Below are 17,354 nucleotides of genomic sequence, written 5' to 3' on the forward strand. Positions count from 1 at the left end.
GGAGAAAAGAAGGAGGGCACTTTTCCACACTTTGGCTTGGAATAGCTGTGACTTTCCAGCTGCAAGTCCCAGGAGGGAAGGGAATAGCAGAATAACCTATTACCAGATTGCAGGCACCTCCCACGGTGGAAAAGATTTTATCCCATTCATTTCCTTGCCTCGAATAAGGACAATACAAAATTAGCCCCTAAAGGGAAAATTCTGGCACACATTCTGTGAAGGAGGAAATGAAGGAGGAAATAATGTTTTTAATGGGCTGCTTCAGGTTTAGCACTTGCTGTCATGTGGGTGAATGAGACACATCCTTCCAACTTCATGGAGCTTCAGCCCTCAAAAAAAAAAAAAAAAAAAAAAAAAAAAGGGCAAAAGACAGCCCCATTTCTCTAGAACCACATAGAAGTCAGAAAAATCCCGGTGAACCTTCACGTTTGACTCCTCCCAAGTTCGGGGAGGGACATCTCTCAGCCCACTGCACGCTTGACATTTGCTCCAATGTCAAGCTCATCAATGCACATCCTCTTCCCAGCTTTCCCCAGAACGGCAGCTCCAGGCCTCCCTCCATCCCTGCCACCTCCCTGCAGCCTGCCAGGTCTCCAGCTCTTCCCGAGGTCCTGTGGCTACAGGCTAAGGCCCAGAGGGACTGAGCCCACCCTCCTGTCACACAGCCAGTGGCTTGCAGCTCGTCTGACACCCCAAGCGCTTTATCCCCAGCCCACAGAGCTGTATTGGGTTTGCACAACCAGGTTTTGGTAGCGGGGGGACTTCTGTGAGAAACTGCCAGAAACTTCTCACGCGTCTGGCAGAGCACCACAAGATGGGTGCACCGCTGGTCAAGGCCGGGCCTGTGAGAAATGGTGGCAATGCCCCTGTGATAACATATTTAAGAAAAAAAAAAAAAAAAAAAAAAAAAAAAGGCAAGATGTAATTGCAGCCAGAGAAGAGCAGGATGAGAATATGCGAGAGGAACAACTTCGCAGACACCGAGGTCAGTGGAGATGGAGGGAGAGAAGGCGCTCCGGGCACCAGAGCTGAGATTCCCCTGCAATCATGATGAAGACCATGGTGAGGCAGGGTATCCCCCCTGCAGCCCATGGAGGTCCATGGGAATGCAGAGATCCATAACCTATGAAGGAGCCCCATGCTGGAACAGGTGGACACCTGAAAGAAGGCTTTGACGCCGTGGGAAGCCTGTGCTGGAGCAGGCTCGGGCCAGGAACCTGCAGACCCGTGGAGAGGAGCCCACGCTGGAGCGGGTTCCCTGGCAGGACTTGTGACCCTGCGGGGGGCTCACGCTGCAGCAGGCCGCTCCTGAAGGACTGCCCCCGTGGAAGAGTGGATCGTGTTGGAGCAGCTCCGAAGAGCTGCTGCCCGTGGCAAGGTTGGAGAGGTCCGTGGGAGGGACCTGCAGGAGCAGGGGAAGGATCCCTCTCTCTCCATGAGCAGCGGCAGAAATAACGTGGGACGAACCGACCGTAATCTCCATCCCCTCTCTCCCTGCTCCGGTGCGGGGCGGGAGCGCCGGAAGCGGAAAGGTGCTTTTAAGATTTATTTTACTTCTCATTCCCTTGCTCTGGTTTTGTTCGCAGTCAATTCAGTTATTTCAATTCGTGACTTCCCCCGGTCCCTGCCTCAAGCCGTGAACCTTTCCTTTGATTCCCTCTCCCCTGCCCGGCTCCGTCCCACACGCTCCCGGCGCCGGTTCCTCGCGCGGAAGGGGCGGGAGCGGCCGGGGAGCGGCGGCGGCGGCGATTGGGCGGCGGGCAGGGAGGGGGCGGGGCCGTCATGGCGGCGCCCGGCGCGGCGGTGAGTGAGGGGCCCGGGCGGCCCGGCGCCGTCTCCGCCGCCCGCCGCTGAGACCCCGCTTCTCTCCTTTCCCCCCGCAGGAGCAGCGCTGGCTACGGGCGGCTCGGGACTTCGTTCGCCGGGCGCTCCCGGGGCCGGACGGGCAGGAGCCGGCAGCGCTGGAGGAGGTGCTGCGGTGCCTGCGGAGCGCGGGCGGCGGGACGCTGCCGCTGGGCTACAGGTGACGGCGGGGCGGGGGCCGGGGGCCGGGGGGGTCCGGTGCACACCCGGGGGCTCGGCCCGGCTCGTTCGTGCGCGATGCCCGCCCCGGATGCCGGCTGTGGGAGGGATCGTGTCGAACGCGGGTAACCGCACGCGTTCCTTCGGCCTCGGCGCGCCCCCGGCCGCCCTTGCGGTGTGATCAGAGCGCCGCATCCGCCCGTCTGCGGGAGGTGGAGCGTGAAAGCGAAGCGGGGCATCTCGCCGAGGCGAGCTGCCGCACGGAGCGGCGTTTGCACGGCAGCTGCCCGCTGGGATCCTGCTGGCCCGCACGGGAGGAGGTTCCTGAGCACGGTCTCTGGAGCTCTTGGCCAGCTGAGCTCAGCGTTCGAGTGCGCGCTCTTAAAAAGGGGGGATCCAGGGTAACATGCTCCGTATTTTAGCTGATAAAAGGTTTTTGGGTGCTCACCATCACGAGAAACATGCAGCTTGTTGCGAGATAATCCATATTGGAAAGTTTGGCTTGTCCGGATCTGTTTCTTGCTCCAGCTTGTGGAAGGATTAAAATACCTGGCACGGCCAGTTTTGGGAGAAATGGTCAACTGGAATTGATTAGGGATTTGTGACGTTTAGCTAATAGTTAATAAACGTAGGTGGTTGATCTTTCACAGCAGCTAAATGTGTCTTATTTAAGCCATATTTTTTCCTGTGAATTTTATGACATTTAAAACAGACTTTGGTTTATGTTCGGGAGAATCTATGAAGAAGAGTTGAAGGTACATGGTATTTATCTCCTGGCCACTGGTCTGTTTGTGAGCAGTGCGCTACATCCACAGCTAATCACCAAGCATACTGGAGCACAAGGAGAGATTCTATTTGTTTTTGTATGTGATAACCATAAGCCAGAGTCCCGCTGTAATTCTGGTTTATTTCAAAAAGCACTCAGCACATTTGACAAAAACATGATCAGCACTGTGCTTTTGTGGATCACAGGTACCAATATTATTCCCGGTTGTGCTGTCTCTGAAGAATGAGCAGTTTCAGCTAATGGAATTTTCAACTAATCCCCTCTTCGTTTTCCTGCAAAATGCACAGCATAAGTAACTACATAAATTTATGTCTTCTGATTAATTTTTCTCTATCTAAATACTATTTATTGCTGATTCAGACCCATCACTGATCTGGACTAGTTTCTTGCTTCGAACTTTTGATGCCTGACTAATCAAGTGAAACTCTTCAAATTCACACCCTTTGAATTTGATTATGTCCTGCTAGTGAGCAAGTGGGTATTGTAAATAGAGCTCCAGTTTCACACCCTAAAAATGCCAGTGAAGTTCACTGGAAACCAGTACCAAAATCACAGGCTGGAGAACAGTTTGTGTTGGCTCCTTCAGTGTTGCTATTAGGGTACTTTGCAAACTGAGTTCTTCATACATCCTGCTATACTCTTGGGGTTTTTTTTTTCCTTTCTTTCTTTTTTTCCAGTTTCGTCTCCATATCTGACCTACAGCAACAGCAGCATATACCGTGCTGCAGCCACCTGAGCTGGAGCACTCATGAATTTAAGGAATGGTCTCATCAAGGACAGGGTGCTTTACCCATGCAGAACACTTTGCCAAGGACTTACCTGATCCTGGTTGGCTATTTAGCAGATGGAAGGCAAGAAAACAAAGACAAGCTGGTAGATGGTTGCCTGTACGTGAAGGACAATACTGGGATAATTCCGTGTGAGGTATGTCCTCGGTCTGAGGGGTTCTGTGTTTATTCCCACTTCTGGGGCAGTGTCACAAACCACCAGGGGCTTCAGGTGTTCTGCCAGAGTCTGGTGAAGGAAATAACACGTCTCTGTAACGGGCAGGGAAACAGCAAGCTCACATCCTGGGCAGAGGATAGAATGTGTGAAATGTGCCACTGCTAGGAGAAGAAATACTGAATGTACCGGCATGGAAAAAAGAGATAGCCAGTATAGTTCTGTTAAATTCACCACGCTACAAGGTGGTCTGGGACACCTTCCCACTCTCTGCTGAATTCCAACTAGTGGAGCAGAAATAACTTCCTGGAGAAAGCTATTAGTTACTTACTTCATGTTCAGTGGTGCACTGATGACATGTAGGAAATAATGAAATAATAGCTTGCATGACAGTTGACTTAAAAGCCTCCTGAAGGAAATTGGAAGTGGAGTGGGATAACAAATAACCCCTAGAGCGGTGATGACAGAGCACTGAAGTTGTGCTTTCCAAGGAGACAAAGTCTAGGAAAAAGTTGTGTTGGTAGGAACTTGTAACTGAAAACACAGGGGCAAAAGAAAGGGGGCAAGGATTGTAGAAAAACAGTCTGAAAATAACTATACTAAGCCTTGCAGTGGATGAATTATCACCTTTCTGTGAGAATGTGACTCTTAACCAGGAAGTGCTAGCTGTAGAGCTCAGCAAGTCTGTTCCAGATTTGCACCTGGAAGGACAGAAGTTCTCCATGCAAGGTAAGGGAGTGGGCAGGAAACACTGCTCTCATTTAGTGATGAAGCCTGCAGTATGACAAGAGTTTGTGATGCAAATGCAAGGGTGTATTGGTAATGAACACTCTGTAAGCAGTGCTGAGGAAACAAACTGAAACTCATCTCAAGCTTCAATCTCGTTATCTTTTGGTTTAGCTCCTGCACTTCAAGCTGGAGTGGTTGGAGTCACTGTTAATCTTCCCAAGCTGGTCATATATACCACAGAGAGACCAGAGTGCAGCAGGGTACTTGGAAATCCTGGTGGATCCAGTGCCAGTAAATGCTCCCAAGGAAGTACTTCCCAGCATTCCAGTCATCTCCCCAGTGTCAGCTGAGCCACTGCTTATCTCCAGGTAAAAACTCACCCAACTCCATCATAGCATCATTGCTCTGGCTTGGGAGGTAACATGAAGAGCACTTGGCTTAGAAAGAGAGAAATTCTATTTCTGCCACATGTGAAAGCATAGCAATGAGTGGTGGAAGTAAAAGTTCTACAACAAAGCCACTTTGTTTAATCATCTTCTTCCCAGGAGTTTATTGGAAGGTTTTATTCTTTAATTTGAAAAAATCAGACCAGTTTTAAGTATTTCTAGATGTAATTTCAAATTATAGAAAGAATGCTAGAGCAGTGTTGATTCAACTGTCTCTGAGGCTAAAATTCACTCTTTTGATCAGCACAGCTTTTCTTTTCTTTGAACCTCCAGTGAACCGTAAGTATAATTGAAAGTAATCCTGTATTGTATTATGATGGTAAGATGTGCCACTGGTCAAGTTCTTATCAGATTCCTGGGAGGAAAGTGCAAGCGAAATGTCAACTGGTAGAATTAACTGTGCTTTAGTTTACAGCGTGTGAAAATGAGCCAATGGAATTGCAAATCTTACTAAGCTGATAGTTTCAAGTCGTGTTTTATATTCAAAGTCAAGATCATGTTTTATATTCTTGAGTAGAGAATTCTTGGTGTAATTTAATTACAATAAAATGTCACTGATAGTGCTGCTTTAGTTTCTTTTTAATTATCTTTTGTTTTTATTTGGTTTATCTGCTTCTAAGAAAGTAATTCTAAGCTTAAGTGTTTGATTTAGCTTGAAGGACCTTTCTAAACAAGAAAACTATTCCCATATTTCAGTATATGTTCTCAGGCTTTTAATGTGAAGCTCCTTTGGTGTTGACTGATACCTGACCAATTTTCCATGTTACAACAAAAACGTTACAGTGAGGTGCTGGTGCTACTGTGTATCTACTCCTGGTTGGGTTTTTTTAAATCATGAAGTTAGGTAATTATTTAGATGTTTTGGAATCAAAAATGGTTTTGTTCAGAGTAAGTGGGATGCTTATATTCAAGTGCAGTAGGAGCTGAAATGAAAATTACAAACATAAATTTTTTTTAAATTACTCTTTTTTTAAACCTTTTGAAACGTAGGTTTGAAACAACAAACGAGATTGATTCACGAAATATCATTTCTCTCGCCTCTCATCTGCTTTCAGTTTTGCTGCTCTCACTCTGTGTGTCAAGTTTGTTAGAAAGACTCCATTGTTGCTTTCAGGCCTCGTGTTTATAGGCTTAGAGCTTCCACAGTGTTGTGTTCCATGGACCTACAAATCCGCGTTCTGTTTTCTGCAGGGGAGTTCCTTGTGACTTTTTTCCTCTCCTTTAGACCAATAATTAGTTTCTTGTTTGTGGTAAAGCTTTTTATAGCCTGGCTGTTGTCATGGAGTGTGTGAATTTGTTCTGTTCCTTCTGTCTTCAAATACTAAAATGTCAAAAGGATTTAGTGTAGAAGAGTTAAAGTACAAATTTTGTAGCCAAATACTGTTTTGAAAACCTCTCTGAGAGATTGACCGTATAACTTTGTTGGATCTGTTATTCCCAGAAAGTATGTACGTGCTGCACATTTGTTTATTTTGCTTTTGGGATACTTTTGGGCTTTCTTTCATCTCTGATTTCAGCTGCCTTTTCAATTGCCCTCTAGGATTCCATGTAAGAAAAGATCAAAGCTTACTGTAGCAGGGGAATTGACCAGACTTGGGCCTCTCCTTTGTGTTCACCACAAGACATTCTTCTTTCTGTTTCTGAAGTGCTTTGCCTCTGCTGTTTGTGTCCCTGTGCTGGTGCAAGTAAGTTCTTGGAATTTTGCTCACAAATTCACCGTCTGGATCTGTGTATGTGCTAGCTGATTAATTCTTTGAAGCTTGCCATTGATTTCCCAGTTTGACTTACTCTTCCTTTTACTGGTGATACCTTTTTAATTGCACCCAGTGTACAATAGTCTTGGTGTGTAAGAAGTCTAGTTCTGTGCCCTGCAGAAATACAGTCCTTCTCCCTCAGGCAGTTGCAGTGTCCCTGAATGTCTTGCAGATACAGCCCTTTTGCTAAGAGTGTGAGGCAATCCTCTGGCTGGAAAAGGGTTTTTTTGGGTGGGATTATTTGGGTCAAGAAGATTTTTTTTTTTCCACTGCAGTTGATGCTGATGTTGCTTTTGGTTTCTCTGCTCTAGAAACCCAGCCAGATGCTGTGGCATCGTGTCTTCCAGCTGGGTCACAGGTACACAATCACAGGCCTGAGTATGTCCAGCCTGAAGAAATCTGGACACTCAATGTATGTCACCGGTGTTTCTTCCTGCGTTCTGCCCTACTGTGCAGAGCAGGTGAGGGAGCAGCCACTGAAGAGTGCTTGGCAAGGAGAATCCACTCAGTCTTCTTCTTTTGAGACTGCTGAGCAGCTCAGCTGCTCCTTGCAGCTGGGGGCTGAAGAGGAGAGGCCAAGTGCAGCCAAAGAGTCCAAGATCATCTCCTATGTGGTAAGGAATCGTAGGTTTAGCCTTCACCCACTCACGCACTGGGGTTTCAGCTCCTGGCCTGCAAGGAGCATTATTTTCAACATTTTATTTTCTTACTGCTCAGGCCCGTGAGTCTCTTGTATTTTGGGACTCTCTACAGTTCTCTTACTTTCTGTTTGCTTTCTGTTTAGGGATTTGTCACCAAAATACTCAGTGTTCAAGCTGGTCTCTTTTTACTGGATGACCAAGTCTGCTTGTGCCTTGCTTACCAGCCGCTGCTGAACTCTGCACGGGGACTCCGACCGGGAGCCTGTGTGGAGGTAAGCTGAGATTTGCTAGGCCCTGAGGTGTTCAGTGGAAAAGGCTCAGGCCCTGGGGATATGGCTTGTGAGGGTGTGGCTCAACAGAAGGCTACGGGAACATGGAAATTGTTTCAGCAAGTGTCTGGAACAAAACTGGAGATCTTACTGCCTAGGCTCAGTCATGAGAGTTGATATGCTTGTTATCTGATTCCTCCCTAAGCTGTGCTCAGCGCCTCAGGCCTGATTATACACGATCCAGTAGAGTGAGAAAGGATTTAAGGTGGGGTAACACTTTTGGGGAGCGGTGGCAGGCTGGCTATCTCTTCTCTTACACTCTGTGTCTGTGTATCCAAGCTCATCAACGTCCACCTCCTGCAGAAGCCTCTGGTGTCCTTCCCTTTCACTGTGCTCGGTGCTTGCCTGAGCAGCATGGTTGTGCTGAAGAGTTTCTCCAGGCTCAGCACCCCCTACCAGCCAGTGGCCTCTCCGAGAAATCTCTGCTTACAGCTGCTCTTCCGCTTCAATCTTGGAATGCCGCTGTACCTCTGGCTGGTGAACCTGCTGGAGACCTTTGAGGAGAGGTGAGGACCATTCTTCTGGAGGCAGGCCATGCCTAAATGTGCCTTGTAGGTTACCTGGGTGTCTTCTAGACCAAAGGATCACAAAATCACTGTGCTTGGATGCTCTGGTTTTTTTGCCTAAGTAAGCCATTTATCCTGGCTTCCCATTGTGTCCCGTTGCTTGTTACCTTTCAGTTGTTCTTATGAGAAAAGCCGGTGCATTTTTCCAGTGCAGGTGAGCTAAAGGTCTTGGGAAGCTGCAGTGCTTCAGGGCATTGTACTCACCTAATCCTGCCTGGAATGCTTTGTCCTGAAATGCAGAAGCACCACAGGGGTGTCTGCCTGCCAATGTGGTTTGCTTGGTGGATCAAGGTAGGCATTGAGGCCGAAGCTGGAAACTGGTGCTACAACTAGAACACAACTGATATAAAGGCTCTTGTGTCCTGGCTGTGCCCAGCAGCAGCAGCAGCTGCTCAACATATCACTCTGAGATATTCTGAGTATCTCCAGGAGTGTGATCATTTGTTTGAGAGTCTCTGTCTTGGCAGATTTTCCCATCCATGCTTACCTCCGAGTCTTCCAGATGGCTTCCTGCACTCTGTTCACAGGACAGCTGTGGGCCAGTTTCTGGGTTTAATTCTGGCTTCTGTTAGTGAAAATATTTGTGTTTGTTCTGAAGCAGTTATGGTTGACCACTGTCACTGCTGCCTTGGACTTTAAAGTGTATTCATTTTACTCTGTCAAGTAGCAGTTTATAGAGTGCTCAGTGTTCTGGAAATGTGACATGCTACCAATAAAACAGCTTCAGTTTTGCCTTGGGAATTATGCTAGCTATAAGTTTCAGGTTTTATTATCTTTTCCACTTTCTTTAAATGTGATTGCTCAGTCCTGTTACTGCTTAAAAATTGTTCCAGTGAGTGCTGTCTGTTTTCATTTGAGTTCACTTTCTGTCATATTTTGGCTGGCAATGTGATCACTTCCAGCCATTCAAAAACAGTAAGCTAATCTTATGAAATCAATTCTACATGAGGGAAATATTGGAATAAGAATAGTCTGTGGTTGTTTCTGAATTTTTTGCATTCTGTGAAAGAAAGCCAAGTGTACCTGAGTAATCATATCAGGCCAATTAAAAGGCATGGAGATCTATTTGTGTGGCTTTAGAGGGAGAGTATCTTCATGTCATTTGTTTTTCTGGCCATTTGAGTTTTGAGATTTTGCCAGTCTGTCCATTTCTGTGGATTTTCTTGTTCCTTGTCTGCCCAACATAATTTACATCGGCCTTAAATGCTCCATTTTTTAATCACTTTGTGTTTTTGTGATCTCTTTAGTTCTTGCCCTATACAGCATATTCACTTGAAACAAGCAGAAAGAGTCCCTGATTTAGATGCAAGACTCATTAAATGCAAGGACTGCTTGTGCTTTCAATGCTCATAACTTTTTTTCAGGTTTTCTTGTTTCTTTGGGCGCTCTCGACTGCTTAGCTCTGCGCATCGAAACCCTGGAGCTGCTGAAAAGTTCCTTGTCCCCCTTCTGCAAGCTATGGTTCCAGACACAGAAGCAAGAGATATATATAATGAAATTCTATCAAAAATACACCAGTGTCCCCTGCAGAAAGTGAGTAAATGTTCTTTGAGCTGTTTGCTGGTTGTCTGATGGGAAGAAACTCAGCTGATTCATTCTTTCTCTCTTTTGTTCAAAGCATTTGACTCTGAACCCTCCATGCCAGGCCCCATCTCTGTCAGTAGTTTGCCATGTGGCAGAGCAGAAGAGCTGGGAAGGCTTCAGCCCATCACAGTTGCTTTCCCCCTTGGAGGCACAGCATATGGGCACCCAGGAGCTGAATCGCAGACTGGCCTGGTCCTACTGCACACTCTCAGCAGAAAGTTTCCAGCCCCAGCTGGTAAGTGCCTTGTTCTCTATCCTGTCTGTGCCTTGAGAGCTCCTGGTTCTCACCATGCCTTCCAGCACCTGTCCAGGGCATGCCTCTTCCTCCTGTTAGGGAATGACTCTGCTTTTCTCACTGTGGCACGTGAGGAGCATTGAGAACAGATTGAACTTGGGCCGCTGCTACGCACGCTTTGATTTATGGCTTTCAAAGATAGGAGTTGTTTGATGCTCCTTGCAGCTTCCTTTCTGTTGTAGATACTCCTGGGTGTGCTGAGGGTCTCCTCCAGGAGCAGTTCCCTCCAGCTGCAGGACAAGAGCAGCAAGCTTCCCTGTGTGATCTCCCATAAGGATGGTAGCCCCTTTGCCCAGACTGCTCTCATCGGTATGTCCCACTAAACTGTATTTGGGTGCTGAGCTTTTGTTCTTCTGCCTTCCACCTCCGAAACAAGGAAGAAGAGGCGTCGTGTGGAGATGCTGAACTGTCACTGCCTGACCTCGTGACTTTAAAATGAGGATATTGACCTTACTGGTTTTGTGTTCTCTTTTTATTTAGCTCAGCTCTTTTCTCTGATGTGTTTGCAGGATCACTCTTGCAGGTGGAAAACTACCAGCTTGTAGTGGAGAGATTCCTTAAGACTGATTTTCCCTCCTGGGAGCACCTGAAAAATCTGGAGCACGTGAGAAAGAAAAAAACTAGGTGAGTCCCTTTATTCAGTGTGCAGGTAAAAATCATCACTTTCCAGTTCCATGAGTATTTTGGACTATGGTAAGCCTTCTTACCAGCATAGCATTTCAGTGCCAAAACAACTGTTCTTTGCCATTTGCATAAAATGAGCTCTTTCTCAGCAACAAAGCCACCATCTCACTTGTGTTCAGAGTACATGCAGCCTGGGAGCTGCCCTCCGCTTCACTCTCATTCCCACTGCTCCTGCTGAGTACCTGTGGGGCGCTCACCAGATGTGTTTTCCCCAGATAATCGATTTTTTTGGACAGCCACGTGTCAGGAACAGAGAGTTTCACTGTTACCGTTTGTCATTCCAGTGTCTATGTGCAGTTCTACTTTGAGGATGTTCAGGTTCTCCATGCTGCTGAAGGACAAATCCAGAAAGACCTTAGGAGTGGAAACAGCTCCCCTATGAGGAAGAGCAAAGATGGCAGCACAACATCTGAGCTGGAAACCCCAGAGACAAAAATGCTGAAACCTGAGGATCCCGAGGCAGATGCTGGCAGAGATGAGAACTGTCAGGAGGGCCAGAGCAGCAGCAGAACAACGAGCTGTGTGTCTCGCCTGTTCTTGGTTACCCAGAAGGAGAGTCTCATGTCACGCAATTACCAGCTGCCCGCAGAAGAAGCGAAGGAAGCGCAGGAGCAGCAGCGCAGTTTCCAAGCCACCGTGCAGTGGCTGGGCAGGCCACGGCTCTGGAGCCACCCCAGAGAGACTGGGAATCTGTCAGAGCTGGAGGAGACCGGCTGTGATGGGAAAGAGGGCGTGACGCAGCAAGAAGTGAGGCGGCCTTGGGGTGTGGTTTGATGAATGTGGGAGCTGGCTCCTCGGCAAGCCTGTGTGCTAATTTGTTATCAATGGGAAAGTGATTTTTCTGTTGGGTACAGTTGGGTGGTTGTGCCAGCAAATTCCTTCTTTCACCCCAAGCATGTTCCATTTCCTCTCTGTCACTTTCCTGTAAATGCATCTGCCTTGTCTTACTCTTGGTGGTGCTAACCTTACATCCCAATCAAGACATCCTCTGGGCTGGGCTTGCTGTCTTTTTACTGTATTTTTCATTTTATACCTGCCAGTTCTCATCACCTTCTGTCCCTCTCTCTCATGCTTTCCCCCACCAGGGACTGTTGCTCTTTATGGGAAGGTCTCTGCGATGGTTTCCGTTCCTGCACGTGGATGGACTGTATCGCTTCATTGTGCCCTGCTGCTCGGTAAGAGAGAAGTTGTGCTGCTGTTCTCTCTTGGAGACTTTTGCTGTACTGCATGTGGGAGTTGAGGAGTCAGAGGGTGACTAAGCTGTTTTCAAGGTCTGGCATTTCCTTCTGTCTTTCCAAGAAACCACTTTTGTTCTGTGTTTGATTAAAATTCTCAGAGCTCTGAGTTCAGTGGAATTTTTTTATTGTTCTGTAAACCATTGTTCTTTACTTTTTCCCTATATAATCTCCTTCCTTCTAATAGTCTTCTGTCTTGCCGTACCGCTCTTATCTCAGGACTTGGAAGTGTTTGACAAGCTCTATTTTCCACCTGTGCCAGCAACATTCCTGAGCAGGCCATCCTGCCCGCTGTGCCTGCCTGTCCAAGATAGCTGGCACTTACAGCATGAGACCTGGATCTCCTGTCTGCCTGAGCGCCAGGTATGCAGTGCCTTATTGCACAGGGCTTTCACAGGTTCCTTGTCGATCTCTCCAGAGCTAGCTAGAAAATTATCACTGCAGGGTGTCTTCTTGGTGGGACTGTTCCGCTCTAAGTTCCATCAGAGGCTGCTGCTGGGCTTCTCATTTTTCCTGCTTCAGAATTCATCGGGAGAGGAAGCATGAGTTGCCTGACCTAGCTCTGAGCACGCAGAGCTTGCCTTTTCTACTCTGCATGGGAATGTCTGTAAACTGCAACCCATCTGAGGCTGTGTCTCCCTCACTTCTAGCTGACAGCCCTGTCAGTGCTGACAGGCGTGGAACAGAGAACTGCCTCCATTCCAGAAGTGCTTAGCAGCAGGTATGTTGGTCTGCTCCAAATTATAAGCAACCACGTCTTAGGGAATGGCTCAATGGTAATTTTTAGTGGGAAGTGTTACATTAAACTGTGATGAAATATCCACCCTTAGAATATGGTTTGGAAAACCTGTGTGCAAGTAGTTCAGACTTCTCCCATTCTGGTTATTGAAGCTAAAGGGATTGTAGGTGACAAAAGTGCAAAATGGTGTCTTGAAAATGGTTCAGCCACTGCTGGTGTGGACTAAGTCCCAAAAGCTTCTGCCAAATTCCTGTCAGAAATGGAAACAAGCACAGCAGGGAAAATCAGACTGAATGTATGTTTGGTTGGGTTTTTCTTTCTTTGTTTTAGATTTTTTTCGCATACCTTGCTCAAACAAATACTAAGGTTAGAAGTTTTTCTGTTCAAAGCACGTTTAATCTGGGGTGATGTGCATGTACACTGGATTTTTCACCAGTGCTTTATGAAAAACTGTGTTTGCTTTGCTTGGCTCCTTCCTCTAATTCAGAAGAACAATTAGGAGTTTAGCAGATAGGAAGGCTGTAATGCCTCCCCCTTTGTCTGCACTGCTGAGCCTGAAGCAGCAGAGAGCAAGGTGAGGGGGCCTCTTGTCCCTGGGAGGGGTAGGCTGCAGCAAGCTGCCCTCAATCCAGTGGCTCAGGTGCTCAAGGGCAGGTTCCCCAGATACTGGGCTTAACCAACAGTGCTCTTCTTCATGTCCATCTTGAAGTCAGGCCTTCTTCTACTCCCTCTCTCTGCAGGCAGGACAAAAATCCCGGTGTGCTCTCAGTTTCACAGGTTCCCTTGTTTCTTTCTGTGGTGAGATCGTGGAGAGGACCTTGTGTGCCTCTCCCAAGAATGAGAATCCACCTGTGATCGCTGGCCTTCGAAAGAAGAGAGGTAAGATTGTGTCAGCCTCTTGAGAAGCAACAAACTGGTTCTTGCTTCTTTCTGTTTCAGAGAGCCAATGCACTTGGCTAAGCGTGCTGCTATGTCTGGGAATAAAGGAAGTGTGCCAGGATATCGCATCCTGTTGCATGTCAAAGGGCTTGGAAACTGCACACTGTCTGTGTGGAGATGGGAATGCAGTACCCGGGAAACCGTGGAGGTGGAACAGCGATAGCCTCATTGTGATAGGGAGGAAAAACCCCTCTAGCAGGCCCAGCTCAGTGACAGGCCATGCTGCCTGTGTGACTGAGCTCATGGTCTTTGTGGTTCTGTGCTCCTCAGGGACTCTGCTGTCCAGGGATCATAATGTAAAGCTCAGCGTCTCAGCTGCTTCAGGCTCCCCTGTTGTCGTGGACGTTTACATTACTGCCACCTACCTGCAGCATCTCTGGGGTCTGCTGCCTGGAGCCAAGATCCTCTTCCAGAACTTGGAACGCAAGATCTCAAGGTGCTCCTGTCTTTAGAGCCCTGATCTCTCGTACTGTCTTTGAAACCATCTCTTAATCTGACCTCCCGGGCGGAGTTTCCTCATCCTTTGTCCAAGCCTTCATGTCTCCCAATCCCTTACCATAAATTATTTTCTTACTATGTTGCAAATGAAGATCAGCGCAGCCATCCCAAGAAAACTCGAGTGTTTGGTTTCTGTGAGCTCTTTCTGACATCTGCTCCTTCATATTGCAGATTCCATAATGTTTATTGCACGTACATTGCATCCAGCTGTGTGAGCATCATATCTCTGCCAGCTTCTCACCTGCCTTTTCCTTCTACGTAAGTTGGGTCTGTTCTCATGTTACAGTGTCCCAAGAAGGGCTTCTGTGTTCCAAGCTTCTCAAATTCCTATTTCTTCTAGCCCTGCAGGAGAAGCCTCATCCCCCTCACTAGTGTTTCTATCCAACTTGAGACCTGAGCTGCAGAACCTGACCCAGGCTCGGATTTTATGCCACTTGTCCTGTGTACTGACTGTGTGCCTGCAGTGGATTTGCTCGCTTTGCAGCTGCATCTTCAAAGAGGTATTCAGGCTTCCACAAACATAATTTGTGAGAGGTCTTGCAGATTTTTTACTCTCACACATCCTTTGCTACCGTGTAGAAGAAATGAGAGTTCCTGTCTCAGTTGCAAACCCTCATTCCAGCGTCTGAGAAGGACTTGCACATTAGAAAGGGACCAAAGTCATAACTGCTTAGAAGTATGTATCTGATGCCAGGCAGGCTGGCAGCTAGGACTAGGGGTGAAGTGAGGACACTGAAGAGGACAATCCTACTCTGTTAATGCTCTGCTCTTTCCATGTTCACTGCTGTTGGGGATCAGCACCTTGCAGCAGGTGATTTTTCTTTTTTTCCCCACATAGACTTTTCCCAGGACACTCATTGGAAATGCAGTGAAATTCTTTACACCTTTGCATACTTAATTAGGGAAGGGTTAAAGTAAACAGTGGTCCTTCCCTTTCTCACTTACACCACCAATACATAGCTGTAGCTTTGCTCTTCCTTCAGGGGAGGTGCACCCGACACAATCCTCCGTGTCCATCACAGACAGGAGTGAGGCAAGCCAGTGCACGGTAAGCGCTGTAGGGCTTGGGAGTGGGAAGAGGAGGGGAGGAGGAAACAAATTACACCACAGACAAGAGAGGGAAAACCATATCAAGGATGGGATGTGGACAGAACGGTAAATATGGGGTTATCACATCTTCTGAGATGTGAACAAACTCTCTACTGCGATCTGTTGTCTGGGGTGTGACCCTTGAGAGGGAGCTGGTTTTGTCCTGCCCTCCTTCTAATCCCAGCCTGCCTGCTCTTTGCACAGGGTGCTGGTGGAGGATGGAACAGGTGAAGCTGTGGTACTGTGCAGGAATGAACACGTGGCAGCAGTGCTGGGCCTGAGCCTCCTCGAGTGGGAAGCTGTGCAGAACTGTGTGCAGAGCAGGGGCACGTTGTGCATTCAGCATGGAGAAGCTCCTGGAACAGGGGTGAGTGGGTTATTCCAGCAGCAGTTGCAGCCTGCTGGGCTCAAGTCTCGGCTGGACAGGATTTCCCTTTGCTCTGGGTGTTCCAGAGCCTCCCTGCCTCCGAACACATCCTGGCAACCCACTCTTTCCTTCCTCAGGGTCTAGAGGAATCCGAGGATCTTGTTGCTTGTTACCTAAGGAGTCTGTGCAGGAGTCCTCTCATATGTCGCCCTATCCTGTTGGATTTCAGCCTAGACAGGAAGCCCTCCAAGATCCTGCAGTCTGGTAAGCAAGTACTGCTGGCTTTCCTAATATTTAGTGTGGGAAGGAAGGGAGGAGGCATCTCACCAGGCTGGGGAAGGAGAGGTGCCTTCGCTGCCCACAAAGCAAGATCGTTGAAGGATTTTCCTGGAATTTTGATTTCTGTAGCGTAGGACTACGTTGTGTATTGGTAGATCCATGGGTATAAGAATAGAGGAGAAATATTGTGGAAATCACTAAAACAAGATACATTGATTTCTCTACTTCACACAGAAACATAAAACTGTTTTTGAGGAAGGTTCCCAGTCCTTGTCTGGGACAGGAATCTGATCAGCCAGAGTTACTGTGCAGACCTCTCAAATCACATGGGTTTCGACTTTAGATAGCATATAGGGTCAATAGTAGGCCTGGAAATCCTCATCTGGAAATCAGCACTAAAGTTTTTTGAATTCATGAGCGCTGAGGTCCGAGCTCATGCTGCCGCAACTGTGCAGTTGCTGCGTTAAGGGGACATTCTTCACACCAGTTCTTCACACTGTTTGCACACATGGCTGGAGCTGAAGTTTGAGTGCAAGTGCTGCAGGGTTGGATTTGCTGAGCTTACCAGAGGATGCTCTGCAGCGAAGACTCTTTCTGGCTGTCGTACACTGTCCATAAAGGCAGACTGCTGATACTGATAGAGGATACAAAGCTCAGTGCATCACCTCTGTGGGCACATAGCTCACAGCATTTCACAGTGTAGAATGTCTGTTTCCTCCAAGTTCGGAGGGATACCGAGAGAATGCATTCACCTGCCTGTATCCTGGATTCATTCATCATGCTGTCCTTTGAGGTTTAGCAGATGCCAAGCAGCTGCTGCAAGAGCTTCCCTCCCCCAGCAGCTTCTGTGTGCTAGAGCAGAGCCAGAGCCCTGTATCGAGTTGTTACCCGTTGTATCTTTCCCCTGCAGCTCCCCCGCAGCTGCGGAATTTTCGCTGTGGTGAAATGGATTTCGTGTCACAAGTGGGGCCTCCTCCAAGCCTGCTGTGTCTGAAGGTGGAGGAAGTGGGACAAGATGCCTTACGCTACCTGAACAGCCAGAGGATGGGCAGGACATCCAGTTCCTGCTGAGTGGGAGCCACTGCTTAATGCCTCTCTCAGTGGGAGAGGAGTTATGGAAATACCTGCTGGGATTGGGAGGTTTTTAATCTCCTTTCCAGTGGGAGCAGGAGCCTGTGAGCACAGCGTGAAGCGTGCAGTCAGGCAGCTGCTGTGACTTGTGGAATTTCTAAATGGTCGCTCCGAGCCATTGTCAACCAGTGATACTGGGCTACATTTTGGAAGGGAGATGTTCAGTGCTTCCTTATGTGACAGCTCTTACCTTGGGCCTAGGGCACACAGTGTGTGCATGTCATGTGGTAGTATCTACTAAATAAAGCTATGCAAATGTCACTTCAAGAACACTGTATCTGTTTTAGTATCTATTTTA

General features: G+C 47.8%; 1 protein-coding gene across 1 annotated transcript; it reads left to right on the plus strand.

Moving 5' to 3' along the window:
• The first annotated feature begins 1,782 nt into the window (after window positions 1–1,782).
• CTC1 (CST telomere replication complex component 1) lies at window positions 1,783–17,326 on the plus strand. Its single transcript, XM_040054204.2, has 24 exons — window positions 1,783–1,803; window positions 1,884–2,023; window positions 3,487–3,733; window positions 4,652–4,848; window positions 6,467–6,611; window positions 6,992–7,294; window positions 7,465–7,593; window positions 7,930–8,156; window positions 9,581–9,749; window positions 9,835–10,035; window positions 10,278–10,404; window positions 10,605–10,719; window positions 11,064–11,526; window positions 11,865–11,954; window positions 12,234–12,377; window positions 12,665–12,735; window positions 13,523–13,632; window positions 13,963–14,128; window positions 14,362–14,448; window positions 14,531–14,690; window positions 15,174–15,238; window positions 15,484–15,646; window positions 15,784–15,910; window positions 16,836–17,326. Exons 1-24 carry the CDS (start codon window positions 1,783–1,785, stop codon window positions 16,994–16,996), a joined length of 3,828 nt encoding a protein of 1,275 aa, XP_039910138.1. The 3' UTR covers window positions 16,997–17,326.
• Window positions 17,327–17,354: the final 28 nt, after the last annotated feature.

Source organism: Hirundo rustica, chromosome 2 (assembly GCF_015227805.2).
Source record: "Hirundo rustica isolate bHirRus1 chromosome 2, bHirRus1.pri.v3, whole genome shotgun sequence".
Lineage (NCBI taxonomy): Eukaryota > Metazoa > Chordata > Aves > Passeriformes > Hirundinidae > Hirundo > Hirundo rustica.